Genomic DNA, 23,475 nt, shown 5'->3' with positions numbered 1-23,475 from the left:
ATACGGGGCGGGAATCGAACCCGGGTCACCGGCGTATGGTGCAGGTGCCCCAGCCAGTTGCGCCACAGCCGGGGCCCACACTAGCCATATTGAGACACATGAATATTTATATGGCTGTTAACAAAGAGCGCGCGCACACACGCACACACACACACACACACACACACACACACACACACACACACACACACACACACATTTATACACAAACACACACACTCAAAACCACGTACACAGATAAACCCCACATCCACCCGATCATAAGTGTAAATATGTGTGGCTGCGCATGTGAAGACACCAACACAACACAAACACAACACAACACTAACCCTAAACAACACACCCACACAGACAAACATCTGTAACATTCAAACTGAGTTTAAATGCAATTAAATGAATACCCACAACAAATGCAGACAAATACAAATAAATGCACTCACATACTCTCACAAGGTTTGTAGAGATGAGTTGATAGGCACAAACTTTAAAAATACACATACAGACAAAGTGACAAATATACAGAAATAAAACACATGGACACACACACACACACACACACGCACACACACACACACACCTAAAGAAAATAAAACAAATAAATCACATACACCTCCATAGGAGCAGACAAGATAATAATTGTCCTACTGGGATGAAATGTGGACAGAGGAACACACACACAAATGCAGAAACACTACCACCTGCTTAAATACAGTGGGCCAATTATCTGTATAAGCAAGAGCAGATGTACACACAAGCACAAACATGCAGCTGGTGATGGACAGAATGGAATATATGATGTCTTAAATCTGCGATCACAAGTGAAATCTGAAATGAGGAAGAAACTGCACTGACAAGTACAACACAAACAAGACAACACAGTAGTAAAAACTACGATAAGTGAAACTATCTGAGAGACAGAGAGAAAGAGAGAGAGACCGAGACAGAGAGATGATATACTTAACCTGCATGTACCATACATATTCAAATAAACATTCAAACTTTTGTTTAACATCCACTACATTGAAACATATAGACAAAGTGATGTCGAAATAAAGCTGTTTCAGACACACACAAAACAGACAGACATTCACATACTCCCATACACACACCAACACACACACACACACATACAAACCACACAGCCAAACTGTTGCCTACAAACCACAACAGTGTATGTGCTGTAAGTGAGCTCTGGGGTGGATGTAAAAGCGTGTCTATATAGGGGAGGGGGGGGGGGGGGGGGTTTGGCCTCAGCTTCTGTGTGTGGATGTGTGCTTGTGGCAAATGCCTGAATGCTGCATATGTGTCTATACATATGAGAATGCCCTTCAGTTCTCCATTGTGTCTGTGTATGTGTGTGTGTGTGTGTATGTCTGTGTGTGTGTGAGTGTGTGTGTGTATGTCTGTGTGTGTGTGTGTGTGTGTGTGTGTGTGTGTGTGTGTGTGTGTGTGTGTGTGTATGTGTGTTCACGTGTTTGGGTCTCCTACATTAAAGCCACCCACACATTGCCACTGCATCAATTAATGATGATCCCCTTGCTCTTCACAGCATCAGTCATCTGGCACAAGAGGCCCACTGCACCGGGCCCAGCCGCCCACACACACACGCATGCATACTGTAGATGGACACACACACACACACACACACACACACACACACAAAGTGGCTCTTGGTTTTTGAGTGGACGAACAGAGCCCACTAAACGCTAATGCATGCACTCATCTTCCTCCTCTTCCTCCCTCTCCTTCTCCTCTGCTCGATCTGAGCATGGCTGAAATCAGCAGGAGTGGCGCAGCGTCCATCTTGGGCTGAGGACTAGTGCTGCATACCACACATTATATACTGGCAAACCAACAGCTCAGACTTGAAATGATATGAAAAGTGTATGACTGTTGTATTTATGCATGTGCATAATGTGTGTGTGTGTGTGTGTGTGTGTGTGTTTAATAGTGTGCTTTACTTATATGAAAGGAATCGAGTTTGCAAAGACCTGGGAAGCAACAGGCGATATATAACAGCACCACTGAGTAGCCTTAATCATTCTTCAACATAAAAGTAGAAAAACGTGATCGTGTGGGAGTTCAGGGCAACCCAGTTATGATGTAAGAAGCAGGGGATCCATGTTCCCAGATAGCTGCCTGTAATGCATTTGTGGCGTGTGGTTGGGAGAGCCTGATACGAGGAGACCTATACTGATGTGAGCCAGTAAGTGTCAAAATAAGTCAAAACTGGCCAATATATCGGTGGACCTCTAATGCAGTGTTCACCTGTTCGTCCTCTGAAGCCAAGCTAGCTAGGTGGCTTCTCAGTCCCTCAGTTTATAGCATGTGCAGTGTGTGTGAGTGGTCACAGGATTCCAGAGACTGCAATAATACCTCATCCTAATGCCCCAACTAAAAGTGGGGTTGGCATTCCACAACACAACACAACAGAGCTGGAGCTTCACATGCCACGGTTATGGTCAGGTCACCATGCTATGTCAGACGCAAGGACAGACCATCCGTCAGCACCCAATTAAAAATGGCCCTGTGCTTAACTAGACAGGAGCCATGGGACCATCACAGTAAAGCCAGCAGCTGCCATACAACACCAGGAGGCCTAAAGGACCTACAGCAGGAAACATGGTCTCAGTCAGCATGCTGGGTAAACTTATTCTTGCCTAATTATTCATAGTTAAACTGCCTAGTTATGCTCTGTGTCTATCTCAGCCAAACATCAGTTGAGGGGAACTTCTAGGAATGAGCAACCATGGGCAGTGGATGAGGGCACAGAAAGATTCTTTCAATGTTCCCCTGATAATAAGATGTACATACGGGTTAAGCTAGAGAGAGAGACAGTGTGCCTGTCCAAGTAAGCGCATGCAAATGACAACAGCCATATACAGGATGACTAAGAGATAAGAAAACAAAGGCTTTGCTCAGAAGGCTCTAGAAAGGTCATCTGCCATCAGGTTAATTCCTGTCTCCTTCTAATGTCATAATCATTGGGAACACTTTTATGTTTCTATTTTAGAGTAGCAAATGACTCAAAGAGAGAACGAGTGCGTGAGACAACCAGACAGAGGGAGAAAGGTGGAGGCGCTAATCACTTAATTAGCTACCTTGACATTGCTAACCTTAATTGCTACTTCAAAGGCCCTCTCACTGTTGTCTGGAACAGCAAAAAATGGGCTGAATACAAAGAGCTTTGGTTCCTCCTAACTGAGGTAGATAACTGTGCCACAACAAGATGCCAAGAAAATGTAGCTGTCAAACACTGGTTAGCACTTCGGACCTGTAACCGGAGGGTTGCCGGTTCGAACCCCGACCAGTAGGCACGGCTGAAGTGCCCTTGAGCAAGGCACCTAACCCCTCACTGCTCCCCGAGCGCCGCTGTTGATGCAGGCAGCTCACTGCGCCGGGATTAGTGTGTGCTTCACCTCACTGTGTGTACACTGTGTGCTGTGTCTGTTTCACTAATTCACGGATTGGGATAAATGCAGAGACCAAATTTCCCTCACGAGATCAAAAGAGTATATATACTTATACTTTTGACCCTGTGGTCATTAGTATTAGTTGCCACTGAAACAAACACCAGTGAATTCTAAGCACAGTACAGCACAACTCAAAGCTAGCATGGGTAGCCTGAATCTGTAACTTCACATCCCTCTGCTGCGTCACCAAAGCGCTTTGCCTCTTCAGTGCCTTCAGTGGCTCGCGCTACCAGCTCATTAAAGAGCTCAGAAACGAACATGCTGCCTTTCAGCTAATAGCACTCACAGGCCTGAGCACAGAGCTTTCCACAGTCCCTGCACTGAGGAGAAACAGCCCGCTGAATTTGTACATTCATGGGAGAGGAAGAGTGAGGACAGGAATGGGCAAAAATACATCAGAATGTATTTTAAAATAAAATACCAAATACCCTCATTTTATACTGTATTGATAATACTGTATTTTTTTCATTTTGAAAATACTCAAAATACTTTTTTTCAAAGGAGCATGGAATCACTTTGTAAATCACGTTTTTTTATGCCAAAGCCTATTCAAACTCTAATAAGGTAATATGGAATATCACACACCAGAAATTCCAAAACTGTTCAAAAGTTCTAAACAGGCAAACTTATGAGCAGGGATTACGGGCCTAATGGGCCCAAATGTTCAGGGATCCCTGAAGCCCAAGCATTTGCGTGTCGCTACTAAGCATCTGCAAGTCGCTACTATGTTCTCCACCCCTGATATCTAAATAGGGCCCATCAGTAAAAAAACATAGGTTATGTTATGTGATATGTCTTATTAGGGCCCTTCAATCCTACACCATGGGTTATATTATTCACCCTGATATCTAAATGGGGCCCCTCAGTCAAATAACACAGATCACATTATGTGTGATAATCATGCTTTGTAATTGGCATCTTTTTTCACAGAAAGATGCCTTAAATGTGTTGATGGTTATATTTGTTAGTCTCAATCTGTCCATTTCTTTGCACAAAACTTGCGAGAAGTCATAATTTAAGGCATTATTGGGGAAATTCGGTCTGGACTTGTTCCATTGAAAAACAACTAAGCCCAATCCAAAGCAGTTTGCACCAATCACATTGTCTGGACGGGCTTTAATCAATGATGGTCAGATGAGCAATGATGTATAGCTATAGTCTATCACCATTTAGATTTCACTATCGCGTCTATTGTACAAGATTAATACAAAAATTACAAAACTAAAATATTGAGAAGAAGGATGTTTTGGTTCTCCCTACAGGATTGATGGTAGGCTTCATTGCTCTGATTGGTAAGATCTATCCAATTGAAACACGCCCCATAATCATGTCCCAATCAAGCAGTATCAGATTCAAATTCTGAATAGAATGAAGAAGACTACGTCAGGCTAAATTATTGCCTTTGTGCACAACTTTCTGTCGCATATGATATGGTATCCAAATGAAAGGCCACAAAATGGTCCAAATGGTATCCACTTGCTTCCTGTGTCTTACTTCACTGTCCTGTCACAAAAAAAGACAAAAACTATACTTGAAAAAGTGTTATCAAACCACAAATCTTTGGGGCATTCGCTCAACCTCGCAGCGAGTGCAACACATGGCAATTCCTATATCTGTAAGTCCCTTATGTGCTGCCTTTTTATTTTATTTTTAAATTATCTGCCTCTATAAATGCAGTTACCGATAGATCGGCAAATAGCTAATATCGGCAGATAGTATTGGCATACCAGTTCGGTCGAGCTCTCTAGTTGTGAACCTGCTCAAACTACACAACAAATCGGATAGACCTGATTCAAAAGTTTGTCAGATCCAACTGTTGCTGGGCTAAAATCACAGTGTCTGCTTGGCATAAGTCCCAATTTGATTCCATGCATCTTTTTGCGCTTTAATGATGTCATCACATAGATGTCTCACAGAGAGTATTTTGTAGTATTTTTAAAATATAAAAATAAACACCAATACATTATTTTGATACCAAATAGTCATTTTCTTCAACCCAATGAAATACAATGAGAAAATAGTATTAGAGTATTAGAAAATAGTATAGTATTTGTAATGTATAGTAAATACATGTATCAGTAATACTGCCCATTCCTGAGTGACACAGTGAGGAGGAGGATGGAAAAGAAGAAAGGTGGCACAGAGAAGGATAAAACTGAAAGTGAGAAAAGCACTTCCAGTCAATTAGCTGGCGGAAAAAAATACCCTCACATTTTTTCTTTCTTTTCAGCTTTCAGGTACTCCTAATTAGAAGTCAGTCATACTTTAGCAAATTATACAGCTCAGCAAGTCATCACAAACATTTCTGTTCCCCACCTCCCAAGAATGTGGATTCATTTTGATCATTGATTCAGAAAATGGTTGCCAAGAATTCAGAAATCTGGCTGCCAGACACAAATTGGCAAAAAGCCGACAATTAAAGCTAGAACAGTTGACAGTTAAATCTTTACATTGCCTCAATTAATGAGCTTATAAAAACAAAACTGGTCATTACACCAGATCATGAAAGGCTAATGAACTACTGAAATGCTGGTGAAAATGTGTCTTTGCCACCAGCAGGACAGGACTGAAAGAGAATGATTTTAATATAGCCTTTGGTTTAGGACACAACCCTTTCATTCAGTTTACAGTTGAAACCACAAGAGGTAGAGTAATTCTGCCTCACCAAGCTAGCTCTTATCAAGGGGTGGGCATTCCAAACATGGCATATCCAAACAAGCTCCAGGGAGACTGACACACTCATGAAAGACTTGCAAACAAACCCACAACCCACAAATGATTACTTATCAGGAAAGGGTGGATGATACTTTTAACAGGTCTCTAATGAAACTTTAACAGTAGAAAACTTACTTTTTTATTTACCCCTGGCATGTATGCTTACCTACGGTTTACATACAATAAGATATCCTGATTTCTGTTTGCGTCATCAACAACTATTTTAATTATAACTAAACTCTGGTATTTCAGCATAACATGGTCAAACAGTGAACATGTTATTAGACACAACCCTATAAGGTGCCCCCTTTCACTAATAGAGCACAGAACCACTCATAATTATTATGACAAGCTACTAGTAATCCCATGTGCCAAGTAAGTTAACGATAGGAAAACAACTCCTAATTGCTAATTAACTCTGCATTATGCTTTATGTTTCAGAATACGCATGTAAAAAAAAGCTGTGTGGAGTTGGCAGTGAGGCTGGGAGGGTTCTTTTGATGCCCTGGTGTCTTCATTACTGAACCGTATGGGATTGGAGTGGGGAGATGGGGCTGTAGTGGGGCGCTTGACAAAAGCCTCTTTGTTTAGGCCTGATTCCCATGGCGGGCACTTCCTATTGTCATTCCTGTGCCCATCGCTGGAGCGCCGTTGCATACCTTTGGAATTCCGTCATGGATTTCCCTGTGTGACTCCGACTCCGGTTGCTTTATCACAGCTTTGGTGCGGCCGTTGGTGGTGCGCTGGATGAGTAGCCGGCCCATCGGGGCCTAAATGTTAATTAAACAGCCCGAGCCCGAGTGTTTTGCAGAGGCGTTTTTTTCCGAATTAGAAGCGGTGGCTCCAATTTGCGGAAAGCACTGAGGCGAGCACTGAGTAAACTTTAAGAGCAGACAGAGTCGGCATAAATATCCCTCATTACCTGAGCACAGGAAGCCCAACAGCCCAGAGCGAGTCAGCACACCATATTACACACACACACACATACACAAACACACACACATTATATGTGTACATACATAATGATATATAAATATAAACAAATACAACTTTCAAAAACACTTTTGCACGACCAATGAAAAAGGTACTGCTAAAACAGAACAGATCACAGAAACACACACACACACACAAGCCACCTCCCCCCTCCCTAAACACATCCCCACACCTACGCACTTAAGTGGCGGTGAGTTTTGTTTTAATGTCATGAGCCGGGCAGACCTGAGCTTCCCATTAGCGAGGGCTGAGAAAGGGCGCTTTCATACATAATGAGCGCCCCCATTACAGACGATTCAATTAAAGCTGCTACACGCTGCTGCTGCTGCTGCGTGAGCTCCCCAGCCTCCTGCTCTCCAAGCTGCTGCTGCCTGTCCGAGGGTGGCATCGTGTGCCGGGAAGAGTCTCGCCTGTGAAAAGCCCCCTGTAGAGACTTTACACTCTCTCCCCCCTCTCTCTCTCACACACACACACACACACACCACAGCCTGATAGTCAGGAAGTTCCCCCTCTTCTTTGTGGTGGAGCTCTGTTCAGTTTCATTATCAGTCTGACTCTTGTTGCTTTAATATGGGGGGCTGTGATGGTGTTTCAGATGAGACACACACACACACACACACACACACACACGCACACACACACGCACACACTCACTCACATGCTTTTAAGGCACACTTTTAAGGTTTCAATAACAGCATGCCGAGGCAGATTGCGGCGCCTTCAGTATGTGTTTTGAGTCTTGTGCTGTTTTAAATGTCAACAGATGAGCTGTGTGATGTCTGCCCCCTCTCTCTCCATCCCCTCCCCACCCCCCCCCCCCCCCAACCCCCTGAGCTCCACGTCTATGATTCTCCCCTGCCGTCAGCCCAGGGCCAGATCCTCAAATGCCAAGCATGTTTCTGTGGCTGCTGGTGCTTCCTTCTTTTCCTGAGTTTTCTCTCAAAGGAGATGGGGCGCGTCAGGTGGCGTTTGATAGCGGCGGGGTGGCATGGGAACATGCGTGTGTGTGGGGGTCAAAGTTCAGCCGTAAACGACTGAAAGGTCAGAAGGTTTGTTGGACTGTAGAGCCCAAGATGAGTCAGGGTCATGGCACAGTTTCAGACACTTGGCAGGAGTAAATGCTCTTTAGAGACAGAGAGGTAGACACACACACACACACACACACACACACACACACACACACACACACACACACACACACACACACACACACACACACACACATACATACACAGAAGGAGAGCAAGTGTGCTAGAGAGAAAGAGGCACTAAAGCATTCCCATCTGAACAGCATAAACACTGAGATGGTTTGAAAGCTTACAGCTGTCTTCCTGAAAGTCTGAGGCCATGTTTGGTAGTAAAAAAAATCTGTGTACACACACCAACCTTGTTTGACAGTTAAGACAACAGAGCACCGTTAGAACTTACATACACATGCTGAACACACACACACACACACACACACACACACACACACACACACACACAGACACACAGACAAACACACACACACACACACTCAGACACATAAATGTCATCACACACCAGCTTTGTTTGACATTTCTGAAAGCTGCATTCTCATACGCACGCATGTAATGCAGTCTCAGCCAGGAGAGCTGAAGCTGCAGGGACGGTGGAGTGGGTGGAGTAGAGGGGGCTGGAGGCCTGGTGAGGAGGCCTGAGGGTGGGACTGGGAGTGGAGCCCCAGAGGGTGCTAGACAGGAACAACCCCCTGGAGGTGTGGAGCTCTGGTGCTGAAGCCTCAGAGGGGGTTTCCCTGACTCTCTTCTAAAAGTGGTGTTTAGAAGTGAGTTAGTAGCAGTCACGTTCTTCCTCAGTTTGCCCTATTTGTCCTCCTCTCTTTCTCTCTGCATCCCTCTTTCTCTCAGTATGATGCAGGCCCTTCTAGGGTAGCCAGTCTTCCTAATGAGGAGTGGAGCGAGTGATTAATTATGTTTAGATGAGCAATGCCAGTGGTCGGAGTCTTTAAACACACGCAACGAGGGTGCGACACTGCATATGCTCCGATGAACAGTCATGCCCTAAACGGGCTGGAATATGATTGCACACCTCAGAGAAAAAAAGTCTGAATTTGGCATGACCTGCTGTAACACTATATACAGTCTGGCCGCAGGGACACTGTGCTGCAGAATGGAGTTATGTAGTAATGTTGGCACACAATGTTAGCCACATGACTGGGCCTGGTGACAGTGCAGGGGTTTGGTGAGGCTCGGGCCCAAAACAACCATCAGCAGAGGGGATATCACCCTCCACCTCAGCCGGCCTGGGCACCGCGCCAGAGAACAGATCAGCTCCGTCTTTCACTCTCTCTCTTTTTTTCTCTCTCACTCTCTCTCTATCAACGCGATGCTTTCTCTGCACCCCATCTCTCGCTCCGTTGCCCTCTCGCTCGCCCCTTTTCACTGCTGTCACTTTTTATCCACCGTTAGTCTTTCTCTTTCGATTCTGTCACTTATAAGTGGACAGAATATTTCTTCCAGGATTACTTTTCCAAGTGGAGTGCGGTGGTGACAGGGGGCGCGGGGGGGGGGGTCTCTCTTTTCTTTCAAGCTGGCTTCAGATCAGTCCGGCGGCACGTCCTTGCTCTAACCTAACCACATCATAAAAGCAGACTGGCCCTTGGTCAGCTGTTGAAGCAGGGACATTTCCGACACTGGTCTCATGTGGCACACCGGTGGCTGGGAGTTGGTGGGGGGTGTTAGGCTTGTCTACAAGGTCCCAGAGTTCTCCCATACTCTTATTTCTGACACTGGAAACCCGCCATATGAGGAAGAGAGAGATAGAGAGGGAGAGAGACTGTATATGAGCAGCACTAAAACTGAGTGAATAAACACAGTAAAAGAGAGAGAGCGGAAGAGAGAGAACCAAAGAGGCTGTGAACAAGAGAGATAGATAAACAGACCAGTGAGAAAGAGAGAGGGTGGCTATTGAAGAGCTAAAATGTTGGAGAGCTGAAGAGAGGAGTGACAAGCCAGGAGGGGTTAGTGCATGAGATCATGGGTTTCACATTCAATCCTGCACACTACTAATTAGGGTGAGCAGGCATGCGTGTCAGGCCGGGAGCACGGCCTCCTGTGACATTTAAGAGCCCAGAAGCCCGGCATTATGAGTGCCCGCGGCGTGGACCAGGGGGCACGTTAGCTAACAATCCCTGATAATCACCAGCAGAGTTAGCACAGATCCGGGGCTACTGCCCACAGCCCTCTGGGTGGCCCTGACCAAGTTCCCAGTAGGTATGATAGATTACTACTGGACTGAACGGTTTACATGATTATGTAACGGTCACGTCATTCACAATATTCTTGTCACTAGTGTTTATCAACACACATACACACACAGAAAGAGAGAAAGTGCATTGTTGAGAGCTTGATTGCATCTAGAACTGGCTTTGTAGAACAATATGAATTTATTATCATCATCTTAGTAGATGATGATCACATCAATATATTTTGTTCAGCACTGCTGATTTGTTTATTTCTACATTGTGAAATACCAGACGTTACTGGAAAAATGTCCTCCAGGATCCTGCAAGGGCTTGTTGAGATTGTTGCAGCCCAAAGTGACAGAATTTGCAGCAGTAATGGCTGTTAAAACTGTATTGATTTTCTGTTCAATACAAACTATTACAAAATCAGAACTATCGCGGCAATAAGAGAAAACAGTATGTATGTAATTGTTCAAATCCTTGAATTACATGTAACAAGTATGTCATTGTTCAAATCCTTGAATTTGTGTGATTTTTTGAAAACACCACAAACCCCCACAGGGCCTGATAGAAAAAATAAAGGTACATATTAGGTGAAAATACTTTCTGGTCTTTTTCCTCAACAGCTTAAGTAGAGTGCTCCTCACAGACAATCCACGGCAACCACAGGTATGTTGGGTCATACTGCCAGAGGAATTTCACATTGTCTCAATCAGAACATTTTTATTGGAAACAGAAAAATGCAACCTTTTTTCATCTGGCCATGATGATGCTACCTGCTGGAGAAGCTAAATCACTTTGGAGAGCCACGTTTCTCTCTCTCTTTCTCTTTCTCTCTCTCTCTCTCTCTCTCTCTCTCTCTCTTTTCTCTCTCTCTCTCTCAGCACAAATCACTCTAGCAAAATCTCTTTGAAGACGCTGTGCTTGATATTACTTCTGACTTGAGAACATTTCAGCCTTAATTCAAAAGAGGACGACTGGAATTCCTTGACACTGTGGGCCTTCCTTTATAGAGTTTGCTCAAACGAGATGTTCAAACATGGAGAAGAGGTAGGAAACCAGAGAGCAACGAGCATGAGAAAAAAGTCAAGAGAAGCCAGTGTGTGACTCAGATGCGTCTCATCTTATTTTCACGATGACCGGGATGGGCTAGCGGAGGCTATCTGAACACAATCCCACACAAACCAGCCTCTCACTCCCCTCAGCTGCTCAGTGTCCCCTCCAGACACATTCTTCTGTGTCCGCGTACACTCCCGATTCCACCTAAAGCTGGCCAAATGTGCATTGTTGGGGTGTGAAATAGACACTGCATATATTTAAATTCATTCCATTCAATTAAAGTGAGGTGGAAAAGAACTGTCTAGTCTCTCTGAAGTCACACAAAACTTTAATCCAAAGTGCACCAGGCCACCCTCTAGTCAAGCTGCTAATTACTCAAACGCTAGTACTAGATAAGCCTGTCTCCTCGCTCTTCATTAAACTTCTCTCCTCCAGACAAACACCATTAACCTTTCAGCTCTTTTGTAGGACACCAGGGGCTAAGGGCTGTAAGGTGGATGGGAAAGGTGTGTTTTTTTGGGGCACTGTACAACCACCAGAAATGGCTGGCAGCAAAGTTTGACAAGCAGGCATCCATTTTCCAGAGGATCGATCCTTTGATATTTCTTGGAGCACTGTGGTGATATAATGGTGCACTGGAGCACTGTGGTGATATAATGGTGGTGACAGGGCAATTACCTGTGCCTTTGTTCCGGTCGACAAAACAGTACTTGAGCTCGTACTCCTTTAAAATGTCGTGGACCTCCTGTGGGAGAGAGAGAGAAAAAAGATATTTTACGAAAGAGGAAAAATAGAAAAGAAACAAAAGGTAGTGAGACAGGATTTTCCAGTGCTACACAGCCTTCTCCTGAAGGAACCTCCCTGAAGGACTACAAAGCTGGCATTTACAACCAAGGTAGAGAGACATCTGATATCTGGGAGAGGAAGTGCTTCAAGATGATTATTTTTGTGAAGTCAATCTGCACCTCAAGGCTGTGTGGCTACATTTTGCACATGAGCACAGTTCTGGTCAAGCTCTGCACATCCGGACGTGTGTCCATAATTTTTTGGGAATATGAAAAGGAGGTTTTCTGAGACATTAAAAATATATACCCAAGTTGTAATATGCCAAACAGATAAAATGTCAGTATACTCGGAACACATGAGACTTATTTCTTTAAGATTGATCTGCACGCACATGCACACACATGCACACACACACACACACACACACTAGTGCTGGGCGGTATAACCAAAAATGTATATCACATATTTTTTCAAAATTCTAACGGTTTCACGGTATATGATGGTATTTTTTTTTCATGCATAATCAGATGTTCACAGCATTTTCTACAGGTTGAGAGAGGAATTGCTGCAGTACATTGACTAAGGATGGTCTATTTTACTGTCATGATGTAGAATAACTCCACACTGGTAATGCAGTTTTGCATGGCCCCAGAAAATGATGCTGTTTACAAAGAGCCACTCATGATTCTAATGAAGAATCTAATCAGAATGCAAAGACAATTGCAGTCAAAATACAGAACTTTTACTGTGCAAATTTCACAAACATCTTATATAACCATTTAAAACGTATAAAACCAATACAAAAAGTAGTGCAACTTGCAATAATTATACTTTTTTTAAAACCTCTCTGCTAATATGCTTACTCTGTCAAATAGGCCTATCAGAAACATGCCTTATTGTTATTGTGTGGTTTGCATGACGTTAGTGGTAGGCTAACGTCAGAGGTGGAAAGTAACGAAATACATTTACTCAATACTGATATATATAATGCATGGTCGGTGACCACTGGCATTGGCTGTCTACCTTAAAGCAACACCAAAAAGTTTTTTGTACCTTAAAATAATGTTTCCAAAATCGTTTCAGTGGTTCATCAACTTTGTAACAGGGTGAACGGCACTTCTGCATTCGCTTCACAGCCCTCTATCGGCTATAACCGCACTATGTACGTTTGCCAGATCGGGTAGCGGATCTGTAGTTCTGCTGAACCTTCTGCTCATTTCCAAATATAAAAAAACTATCTGCAACTCAACATTGGCCTGCCTGCCTCAGCTGCCTGCAGGGGCTTTTCAGTTGTGCTGGATTACTGTTCACTGCAAAGTGACCAAGGATGAGTGCAACTAACTTTGAAAATCAACTACTGCTCAAACTTAAAGGAGAACTCCGGTGATTTTTCACATTTTTGACATTTTTCACGTCACGAGTACTGTCGGTATGAACAAAACTGAAACAATCGGTTTTACCTAGCTTGAGTAGCTGCAGCTATAGCGCTACACACTGGGAGCATGAACATGGCTGCCTTAGCTGCTGGCTGCAGCAACTCGAGCTAGGACCAAAGTCCTTTAAGGCAAGTACCTTCACTCGGCGGCCATATTGCAACGCTTTTTGGGCACTTATCGGGCATCTATTTCTGCAGAAATGCGTGTGCGTAAGGCTTCACCAACGCAAGACGACACCAATCTTGCTCCAGCGGCGAGATCACAACAGATGATTGGCACGATGTCTTCACAGCACACCACATGATTGGCTCAATCTATTCACAACACACCACAAGATTGGTTCAATGTATTCGCATGTCGACGTTTTGCCGCGGAAGGGTTGTGATATATGTAGACAACTGCCATATTGGCGTTACAAACTAACCCCATGCATTACTATGGAGGATTTTTTGAGTGCTGTCTCCTCATTAGAAAGTCTCTGGTAAACTTGTTCTGGTACCCCCCCCCCCCCCCCCCAAAAAAAAAAAAGTAACTAAGTAACTTTTACTTAAAGTACATTTTAAATGAACTACTTTTTACTTTTACTTAAGTACATTTTCAGATGATCGGTATTTTAACTTGTACTTGAGTAATATTTCATCAAAGTATTGGTAGTTTTACTTGAGTACAATATTTTCATACTTTTTCCACCTCTGGCTAACGTTAACTTCATGTAGATGTAGATGTCTTGTTAGCCTGCCATGAGCTTCGGTTCGGTTCGCTAGGCAAAACATTAACAAAAAAGTATGTTTTGGTGCACTAATGACAGTCAGGATAATTTCTAACTAGCCAGCTAAAATTGCTCAGTTCATGTCTATAACATGCTTACTTGCTACCTGGATAATTTCAGCGAATATTCTTAAGGTGAGATGAATGATAAGATCATTAAACTTCACTGTGTTCGGTGGGTTGCTAACTAATGACATCACCTACTAGCCAGCTAGTTACAGCCAGAGCCATATAAAGGTACCTTTATATGGCTCTGGTTACAGCTATTGAACAATCTCAATAGAATTTTCGTGACGGTAAATCCCTTTCAATGCAGTATCATTTAACATTTTTTCCTTAACTAAAGAAACAATTTAAGGTATTCTGTGCAACACCCTTAAATAAACCCCTTACCTAATGATAAATTAAGCCTTAAGGGTCATACTTCAGGGGAAAAACTTAAGGTGTTTTGTGTTTACCCTCACTATGCCTGCCTCGCAGTCGCACCATGCGTGCTGTGAAAAAAGTCCCGTCTGAAACACTGTCGCGCGGCGCAGGCCTAATCAAATACACCGGCATGGCGGTATATTAAAAATTCAACAATATACACCGGTTTTTCTCGGTGTGAACCGGTATACCACCCAGCACTAACACACACACACACACACACAGTATATATATAGAAAGAGGACAAGAGAGCGCTCACCCACCCACAACTCACCCACACAAAAGCACCCCTTCCACTAGCAAAAAACACATTTTAAAGCACGCTGGATGTCTTTTTTCACTTTGGAGGCTGTACACATGTAAAATGGATTCCTCCACAATGACCTGGCTGCCTCCCACATGGTCCATGCCTGGCTGTGCAGCTCCCACCTACAGCCCTCTCTCCTCTCCCCCCCTCCCCTCTCCTCCCCTCTCCTCTCTTCTGCTCTGCCTCACAACTCAACTCTCTCCTGCTGCTGAAAGCGATTTCTCTCTCTGCAGCCCGCTAACTCTAACAATAACCTCTGGCTCTCGGAACTCCCTCTGGTTCAGAACTCAACTTCCCTTAGAGCTCAATCTTTCTTTCTCTATCATTCTTTCCTTCTCCCTCTCTCTTTCTCACACTTGCTCACTGAGGCCTGATGGTTCAGAACGCCCCCTCTGGTCCAGACCTAATAACTGTATCCATGGATCAGAACCCTATCTTTTCTCAGTCTCCTCTCTCCCTTCTGGGGAAGGGATGGTTGAGCAACTGATAGCTACTGAGCAATTTCTGTGCAACCCCATTCACAACCAGCATTCTGATTGGATAATGATGACAGCTAGCCTGCTGATAATTAAAGTTCTGCACATAAAAAGTAGCCCAGTATGGGGCCAATACATTGCCCAGCAACACAGCCTAAAACGTTGCCTTGTGTATCATCAGCTTTCCACCCCAGCACAGGGACTGTAGGCTGCAGATGTGCAGGTGAACATCTGTTCAAAGAAACGGTATACCCCTATGTAAATGTTGTTACGACCCTGCTGGCCTCTGCTTGCCTGTCTTTGTCTGTTTCTGTGTTGCAGGCCGGAGTCATGGTACTGGTGCTGCTAATCACCTGATTTCAGGGTCCAGGGTTCAGGGTTCCCTCTCTCCATCGCAGCATGCATTGGCTTTGTCTTTTGTTGGGGTTTTGCACATTACTGATTTACAGCACACCTTTGTTTCCTTACCATCTCACTAATACTGACTGCACTTCACATTTTCATACATATTTACTTTAATAAATACCCCTTTTTGTTAATCCTTTATCCACTTGTGGTCTCCTCTATGTCACCCAAAACGAGCCGTTTGGTTCTAACAATGTTCTAACAATGTGTGCATGAGTATTTGGACCCCAAGGCACAGTTTGCTTAATTACTTCAGACTGTGCTCTTCATTAATATCATAATTGTGAGACCCCAATAGCAGTGTAATAGACAATCAGACACACAGCGCAAATAAACAGATGTAAACAAACTGTCTACTGTAATCACCATACTCAGGTCAGGTGAGTTCGGAGGTATAATTGTGCACTACTGTATGTGCACACCAAGTGTGTGCATGTGAATGTGTGTGTATGGTAACAGCATGGAGTTTCACTGAATAGAAGTTTCACTGCAGTAGCCACCTCTCTATCATAATCAAGGGAAACATGAAATTCAAATTCCAGTCAGGAGGCAACGGCATTTAGAATATTTGCATTAAGAAATCATTTACATTCTCGCTCTATTCTTTGCAAAGTGTCTGACACACTTTAAGACAAGGAGACAGGCGAGAAGCTCTCTCCTACTGCTGACAACACTGAAGCTGACACACTTATTCAACACACACACACACACACACACACACACACACACACACACACACAGTTGCACACACGGACGGACACACACACACACACACACACACACACACATACATTACACACAGTTGCACGCACGGACACACACTCACATACACATACACACACACACACACACACACACACACACACACACACAAACACACACAGACACACAGACACACACACACCCCTCTTCACAGTGAGCCTCTGGTAGTTGGACTGCACTGGGCGCCTGACTGTAAACTCAATTTGGCTCCATCTGCTAACTCCTGCAGCGTCCGAGCACATCTCAGAGAAGCAGCCCCCCTGTAATTGACAGTAACAGAGAGTACAGGAAGGGAGAGAAGCTGCCACACTCAATCTCCAATCAGAGAGAGGGGGGGGGGGTGATAGCACAGGAAAAAGAGAGAGATGATGGGAAAAGATATGGGGGGAGGAGGGGGTGAGCACAGGCAGAGAGTATCCTCCTAATGCAGCTCCTTTACACATACACTAATGGGCTTTAAATGGATAAAAAGCCATCCTGAGCACAATAACACTAGCACAGGGATTAAGACATCAGGGATTCTCTCTCTCTCTCTCTCTCTCTCTCCCTCTCTCAGTCCCCATATATCTCTCTATGTCTACGCACAAGCTGCCATTAATATTTAATGGACTTGGCCATGATTTCAGTGGTGAGCATCTGGCCTGGTTGGAGGCCAAAGGAGAGGCAGTAGGGGGAGGAGCAGGGAAGAGAGGAGAGAGAGAGAGAGAGGGAAAGACCGAGGAGGAGAAGAGAGGTGGGAGAGGGATAAAAGCGGGCAGTGAAGGGAGAGGTGGAAGGTCTGGGGAAGACATGGGGTTCATGTCCTCGTGCTATGCAGGGGTCAGGCCTGCTCCAGTCAGCCCACTGTAACCCTGCTGCTGCTGCATAGGCTCCAACAGACGCCACGCAAACACAGACGGACAGCGTTTAGCAGTGATTATGGACAACGGAGGGGCAGAGAGAAAGGGGGGGGGGGGGTAGTAAATGTTAATGTGTTCTGGCTAGAGTGCATAGAGTGAAAATGTTTTGAGATAAAAGATATAAAAGTATGGGAAAACTGTGGGAGGGAAACATTAGGAAGGAAGTTATAGTTGGCCTGTCTACTGAACTTTTACTGACTGCACAAACCTGATTAAAAAGTGAGGGGCACATGAAGCTGTTCAGCTTGTCATCACAGCGTTTATGACACCCATAAAAGCAAATGTGTTGTCCATACCCTTTGTTCTTTTTGTGATTGGATGTCCGTTTATGAGTTTCCTCTGAAAGTGCCAATATTTTTTCAGATTGAGATGAGGCGGAGTGCTTGTGTCAGTGCCTGCTCTGGTGAACTGTCCGTCTCATTTTACTGCCGTTCCTGACCCGAGTCATGTGTGTGGCGGTCACTGCCAGCACTAGCAACAAGACCAGCACAGACAGACAGTAATGATGACACACGTGTTGCTCTGTTTACAATGTTACATAATGCATGTGGCACATACCACACAGTGTGTATCATGTCAGTGACAACACACTTAGAGCTTACAAGTTGGCTGACTCACATCATGTAAAGGACATTAAAGACTTAAGACCACAAACCTCAAGTAAGTCTAAACATGACATTTCAAAAGAACATTTCAAAACAGAAATGTTTTCATTCACTCTACAGTAATAAGGGCACTAGGAGTGTCTGGTTTAGTAGCTTCTTCTAAAATGTGGAGCATACAAAACCAAGCCCAATTATTTAACATCTACTGACATATCAGGGCCTCAAGGCACAGTTTGTTTAATGACTTCAGACAGTGCTCTTAATATCTCAATTGTGAGGCCCTAATAGCAATATAATAGACATTTAGACAGAGTGAAAAATAGGCAAATGTAAACAAAGTGTATAATCACTGACAGGTCAGGTCAGCCTGGAGGCGTAATGTACAGTTACCACATGCAAAGCCATGGCCTTGAGTGAGCAGCAGGGGCTGCTTCATCTCACAGGTCACCAGTCAAAATGGACCTTTTTAAATAATACATTTGAGGTTTTTAAGTGTGTGTGTGTGTGTGTGCGAGAAGCTATTGGGGTCCACATGAAGTGTTGTGGCCCAGGGCCCTAGAGCCTGCCTACATGGATTTTCCTATCAATAATCATTATTCATACCATATAACCCCCACCACCCAAGCTCTATACATTCTAAAGTGTTTATTTCAACACAAATTTCAAATAGTCACAACTTTTGTATTGTCTATCTTTTACCTTTATTGTGTGTGTCACTGTTATGCTGGCAATCATATTCATATGCATGCTTTGCAATAAATTCATATTCATAACGGTAGTTATACTGAGATCCATCTGCCCTTCTTCATAGAAAGCCAATTAAATTGGCTATTCTCATAAACACAGTCATTTAGTGAGGACAACTAATTTGTCCCTGCCTTAATAAATCCACCTTACTCTCTGTGTGTGTGTGTGTGTGTGTGTGATGTGAGTATACATGACAGTGTTAGAAAGGGGTACTGATGGGTTGATGCAGTGACTGAGAAACTGGTCAATGGGAATGAGTGATACAGAGAGAGAAAGAAAGAGAGAGAGAGGACCGAGCAGGTGGGCTGTGTGAGTGTTAGATCCAGAGCGAGGGAGATAAGTACAGTAGCTGAGAGATAAGGGAGAGAGAGAGGGAGAGAGAGAGGGAGGGAGGCTGGGACTGGGAGAGCCAGAGGTTGGGGGGGCAGGTGGGGACTGCTAGATAGGAAGGGAGCAGCGAGGCAGGAAACGGTGGCTTGATTTCAGCCCACTGGACACACACCAAAGAGGCACTTCAAGGGCAGCTACCTGGCGGCACAAACACACACACACACACACACACACACACACACACACACACACACACACACACACACACACACCTGTATGTGACGCATCCTTGCACATGCATGCCTTATCAGTCCTTTTTTCTCTCTCACACACACACACACACACCACTCTACCGGTCCATCCTTTCTCACTCACTAAAACGCTCGCCCACTTTGTCATTGATCGCTTTGCATGTGTTTGGCAAGTAGGTGGCAAGCAGCTGTTTTAGCTAGTAGACAACAAAGAGCTTGTCTTGTCCTGTCTGACGCCACAACCTAGAGCTATGGATGCACAGAACTTCAGCATCCCACACTGAAGGGAGTCTTTCTGCTCATCACTAAAGCTCAGGACTTCCTGAATACAGATATGCACACCTGAGCTCTCTCTCTCTCTCTCTCTCCTCTCTCTCTCTCTCTCTCTCATCCAAACTTAACAGACAATACAGCGGGATGACTGTTCTGGTGCAGCACTACTGAAACATGATTTCAAGACAACAGTTGCTTTAGCAATAATATCACTTGACTGGAGAAACACATGTAAACATAATAGTATAATTCCTAAACTCAATACACTACTAGTACATGCTTAATTCTATATACAAGCAGGGACCCACAGAAGATCTTTGAAACTGCACATAAAGAAAATTACACTTAAAGAAATGTTTGTAATTGTTTTCAAAATAATGACCTATTAGTTACTTAGTGACAGCTGATGCTGGATGTGTCCTTCAGGCAAAGACATGCTAAGAGGTCAAGTTTGCATTGCTATTGTTGAAGAGTTAACTTCCCTCAAGAAGTCAATGTCAGGAACAAATTCAGCGTAACGTGCACCTACATTAAGTACCGGCTTAACACTAAGAACTACTATGAATAAACCTGACACTGTATATGAGGATTTTCCGACAGTTTTTCTCTCCAATTCCCCATTTAACATCTCTCTCACACAAACATACAAACACACACACACACACACACACACACACACACACACACACACACACTTGGATATGGGCACATCTGCAGTGGTGCTGAGAGACTTTAACATGACATGACACCTGCTGAACTATCCTGGGGGCTGGGAGGCTGGCTAATCTCCACTTGGGAGCATGTTGCACCTCTCCTCTCCTCTCCTCGCCCTTCCCCAGCATCTGTGAGCCCCGACACTGACAGGCATGTGCTCTCCCTTTAAATCACCCTCAAAGCGACTGTCACTTCAGCCGAAAGGCCACCAGCTACCCTGAACCCGGGCCGCCCGGGCTCATAAACATGATCTACAACATCTGCTGCAACCCGCCTCTGAATGACGAGCAATTTTATCTATCTGCAGGACATGGCTCAGCACTGAGGATTCTCATTATCACGATTATGAGAAAAGGTCGTGACTTTTGAACTTTTGGACTTCGGATAGTTGACTTTTGTGAGGAACTTTCACCTTAGACCACATAATACATTACACACAAAACAACTTTGTTTGGACAGTTTCATGGAAACATTTCAGAGTCGCTATGATGAGTTAGGACCGCAATGTGCTACACACACACACACACACACACACACACACACACACACACACACACACACACACACACACACACACACACACACACACACACACACACACACAGGAAATGCCCTTGGGAGAGGAGGCTCATTTTACGGTGAATATGCTCCATGCAAAGAACAACCCCTCCTCACATATCACAGCCCTAGCAATGCCCTGCAACGGTTGTGTGGCTGTACACTCCCTCACATTACATCTGCAAGGACATAACCGTATTGAATGTGTGTAATGCGCATAGTCAGATGCTGTGTGTGAGTGTGTGAGTGTGTGTGTGTGTGTGTGTGTGTGTGTGTGTGTGTGTGTGTGTGTGTGTGTGTGGAAACTGGGAAGGCAACGGAAAGGTACGGTGTGTGCGTGGAAAGGCAACGGAAAGGTAGTCTGATTGGATATTGCACTCAGGATATCTCATTACCAACTTTCAGTGGTTATATGCTATTCTATGTAGTTGTAATTACTGTGCTTAATTACTTTTTAATTACCTACTCTATATGTGGCTTACTACATGTTCTTCACTACCATTCAAGGTTATTGGATTGATTAGTTTGGTATTTAGCTGCAGGGTTACTCTGAAAATAAGGATGTGGTTTCAGCCAAGCTTATCCATGCCAATAAACATTGTGATCAGTTAATTAATTCATGGACTTAATAATTGATTAACAGATCAACCAAACCACTGTAAGCAATACGTAGCTGAGCAGTCGGTGTGCAGAAGCACAGCCATAGTCATATTGGTGTTGTGTGCAGGTTGGACCCACTGGGGTCATAACCCTATTCCCACACATGAGCTCATGCCAGCTATAAACTCAGCAGCTCGTCCCACACGGGGCCCCAGATGCAAATCACCACTGTAACGGACACTGCGCTTTACAAGTGCAGCACAGTGCACGGCTAAACACTGGCAAGTAAACAGCCAAACACAGACGGCGGCCAGGGTATCGTCTGTCACGCAGAGTTTGAACACCATCCCTACCAGCAACCTAAACAGCAAACACAGTCATGGGCTGCCAGCACGCAGCAACCAACACCAACCCGGAAAGTAGAGTAAACGGCTTCACGCACACATAAACTGAAAGTTATTACATTTAAGAGGGGCCCTAGGATTCTAATCTTTCAGCATCTTTCAACGTTAAAGAAAGCTGACTCAGAGCTTACACTATTTGCTTACACTATCTACATAAGGGGAGAGATTAAACAACCCTTCCTCTAGTCAAACAAAAGCAATGAGTGACTTGTAGCATTAATACAAAATGTTCTTTTCAGAGATGGCTGCAACAATCATGGTTATGAACTACATTTTTGCGTAAAACTACTAATTTTATGGGTCTAATCAAATCATTCCAGGTTAATAGTGTTCCTTCGGTGTCTTCTTAAAAGTACTGACTAATTAGAAAACATCCAGTTCTTTGTTAGAGTAGTTTAAATATTAATATCCAAACGGATGAACTGCTACTACACCTGAAAAGAAAACAACAGATTGCCGTCACTTGCCTCACTGAGCATGATGTCCACCAGGAGTACTGCCAGTTAGCAGAACAGAGACCACGGAGCAGAACGCAACAGGAAGATATTTTCCAAACTAACATGACAAATTACAGTCAGATGGTATCAGTGTATCTGTGTGAGAGTTTATTTAACCCATGTTGTTTTGTTTGAATTGTTCCAGTGGGGAAACACACAGTGAATGACCAGAGCTGTGGCAGTTTCAAGGGGGAATGTATGTGTCTGTGTGTGAATTTGTGTGGGCACCATGACAGGCTCATTTCCGCTCCGCACCGCCAGACACAGCACAGGGGGAGCCAATGGGGAATGCAAATAAACAGCTATTTAAAATGCACCAGTGTGAATGTGTGTGTGTGTGGGGTAAGAGGGGTTTTACGAATTTTTACGGGGAGAATTTTTACATCTGTCTGTGACATAAACAACAGGCCAGACCAGGGAGAAGCTGAGGAAGAGGAGACAGACAGTGGAGTGAGGTGAAGACCTCAAAGCCCCTCAAAACACGCCCACTGTCTCTGTCTTTCTCTCTCTCTCTGGTCACAGGCACATGACACAGGGCCAATCAGGGACCTGCTCACAATCCCCTTGACACCCCCTGACTCCTCCCCCAAGCCCCCAATCTGTGACGAGCTTCACCTGTTCCAAAGCTCCACTGAATAATTAAATAGCTCAACTGATAGCAGGAGTCCTGTGGAGCAGACAGGGGATGAGAGTCAGGAGAGGCCCAAGGAGGCAGAGTGCCAGAGTGGGTGAGTCAGGGCAGGGCAGAAAGAAAGAAAGAAAGAA

General features: G+C 44.3%; 1 protein-coding gene across 2 annotated transcripts in view; it reads right to left on the bottom strand.

Annotated features, from left to right (window-relative positions):
- raver2 (ribonucleoprotein, PTB-binding 2) overlaps positions 1-23,475 on the bottom strand; it is a 70,569-nt gene that overhangs the window by 44,791 nt on the left and 2,303 nt on the right. For both annotated transcript variants that reach the window (XM_076277864.1, XM_076277865.1), the window contains exon 2: positions 12,145-12,211. In XM_076277864.1, the coding sequence (XP_076133979.1) occupies positions 12,145-12,211 (67 nt within the window). The remainder of the gene's footprint in view (positions 1-12,144; positions 12,212-23,475) is intronic.

Source organism: Alosa pseudoharengus, unplaced genomic scaffold (genome assembly GCF_046254945.1).
Source record: "Alosa pseudoharengus isolate Yale_2024_CS ecotype anadromous, Long Island Sound unplaced genomic scaffold, YU_APseudo_1.1 YU_APseudo_1.1_scf_11, whole genome shotgun sequence".
Taxonomy (NCBI): Eukaryota; Metazoa; Chordata; class Actinopteri; order Clupeiformes; family Clupeidae; genus Alosa; species Alosa pseudoharengus.
The sequence above is the reverse complement of the archived record's forward strand: the minus strand, read 5'-3'. Positions and strand labels throughout refer to the sequence as shown.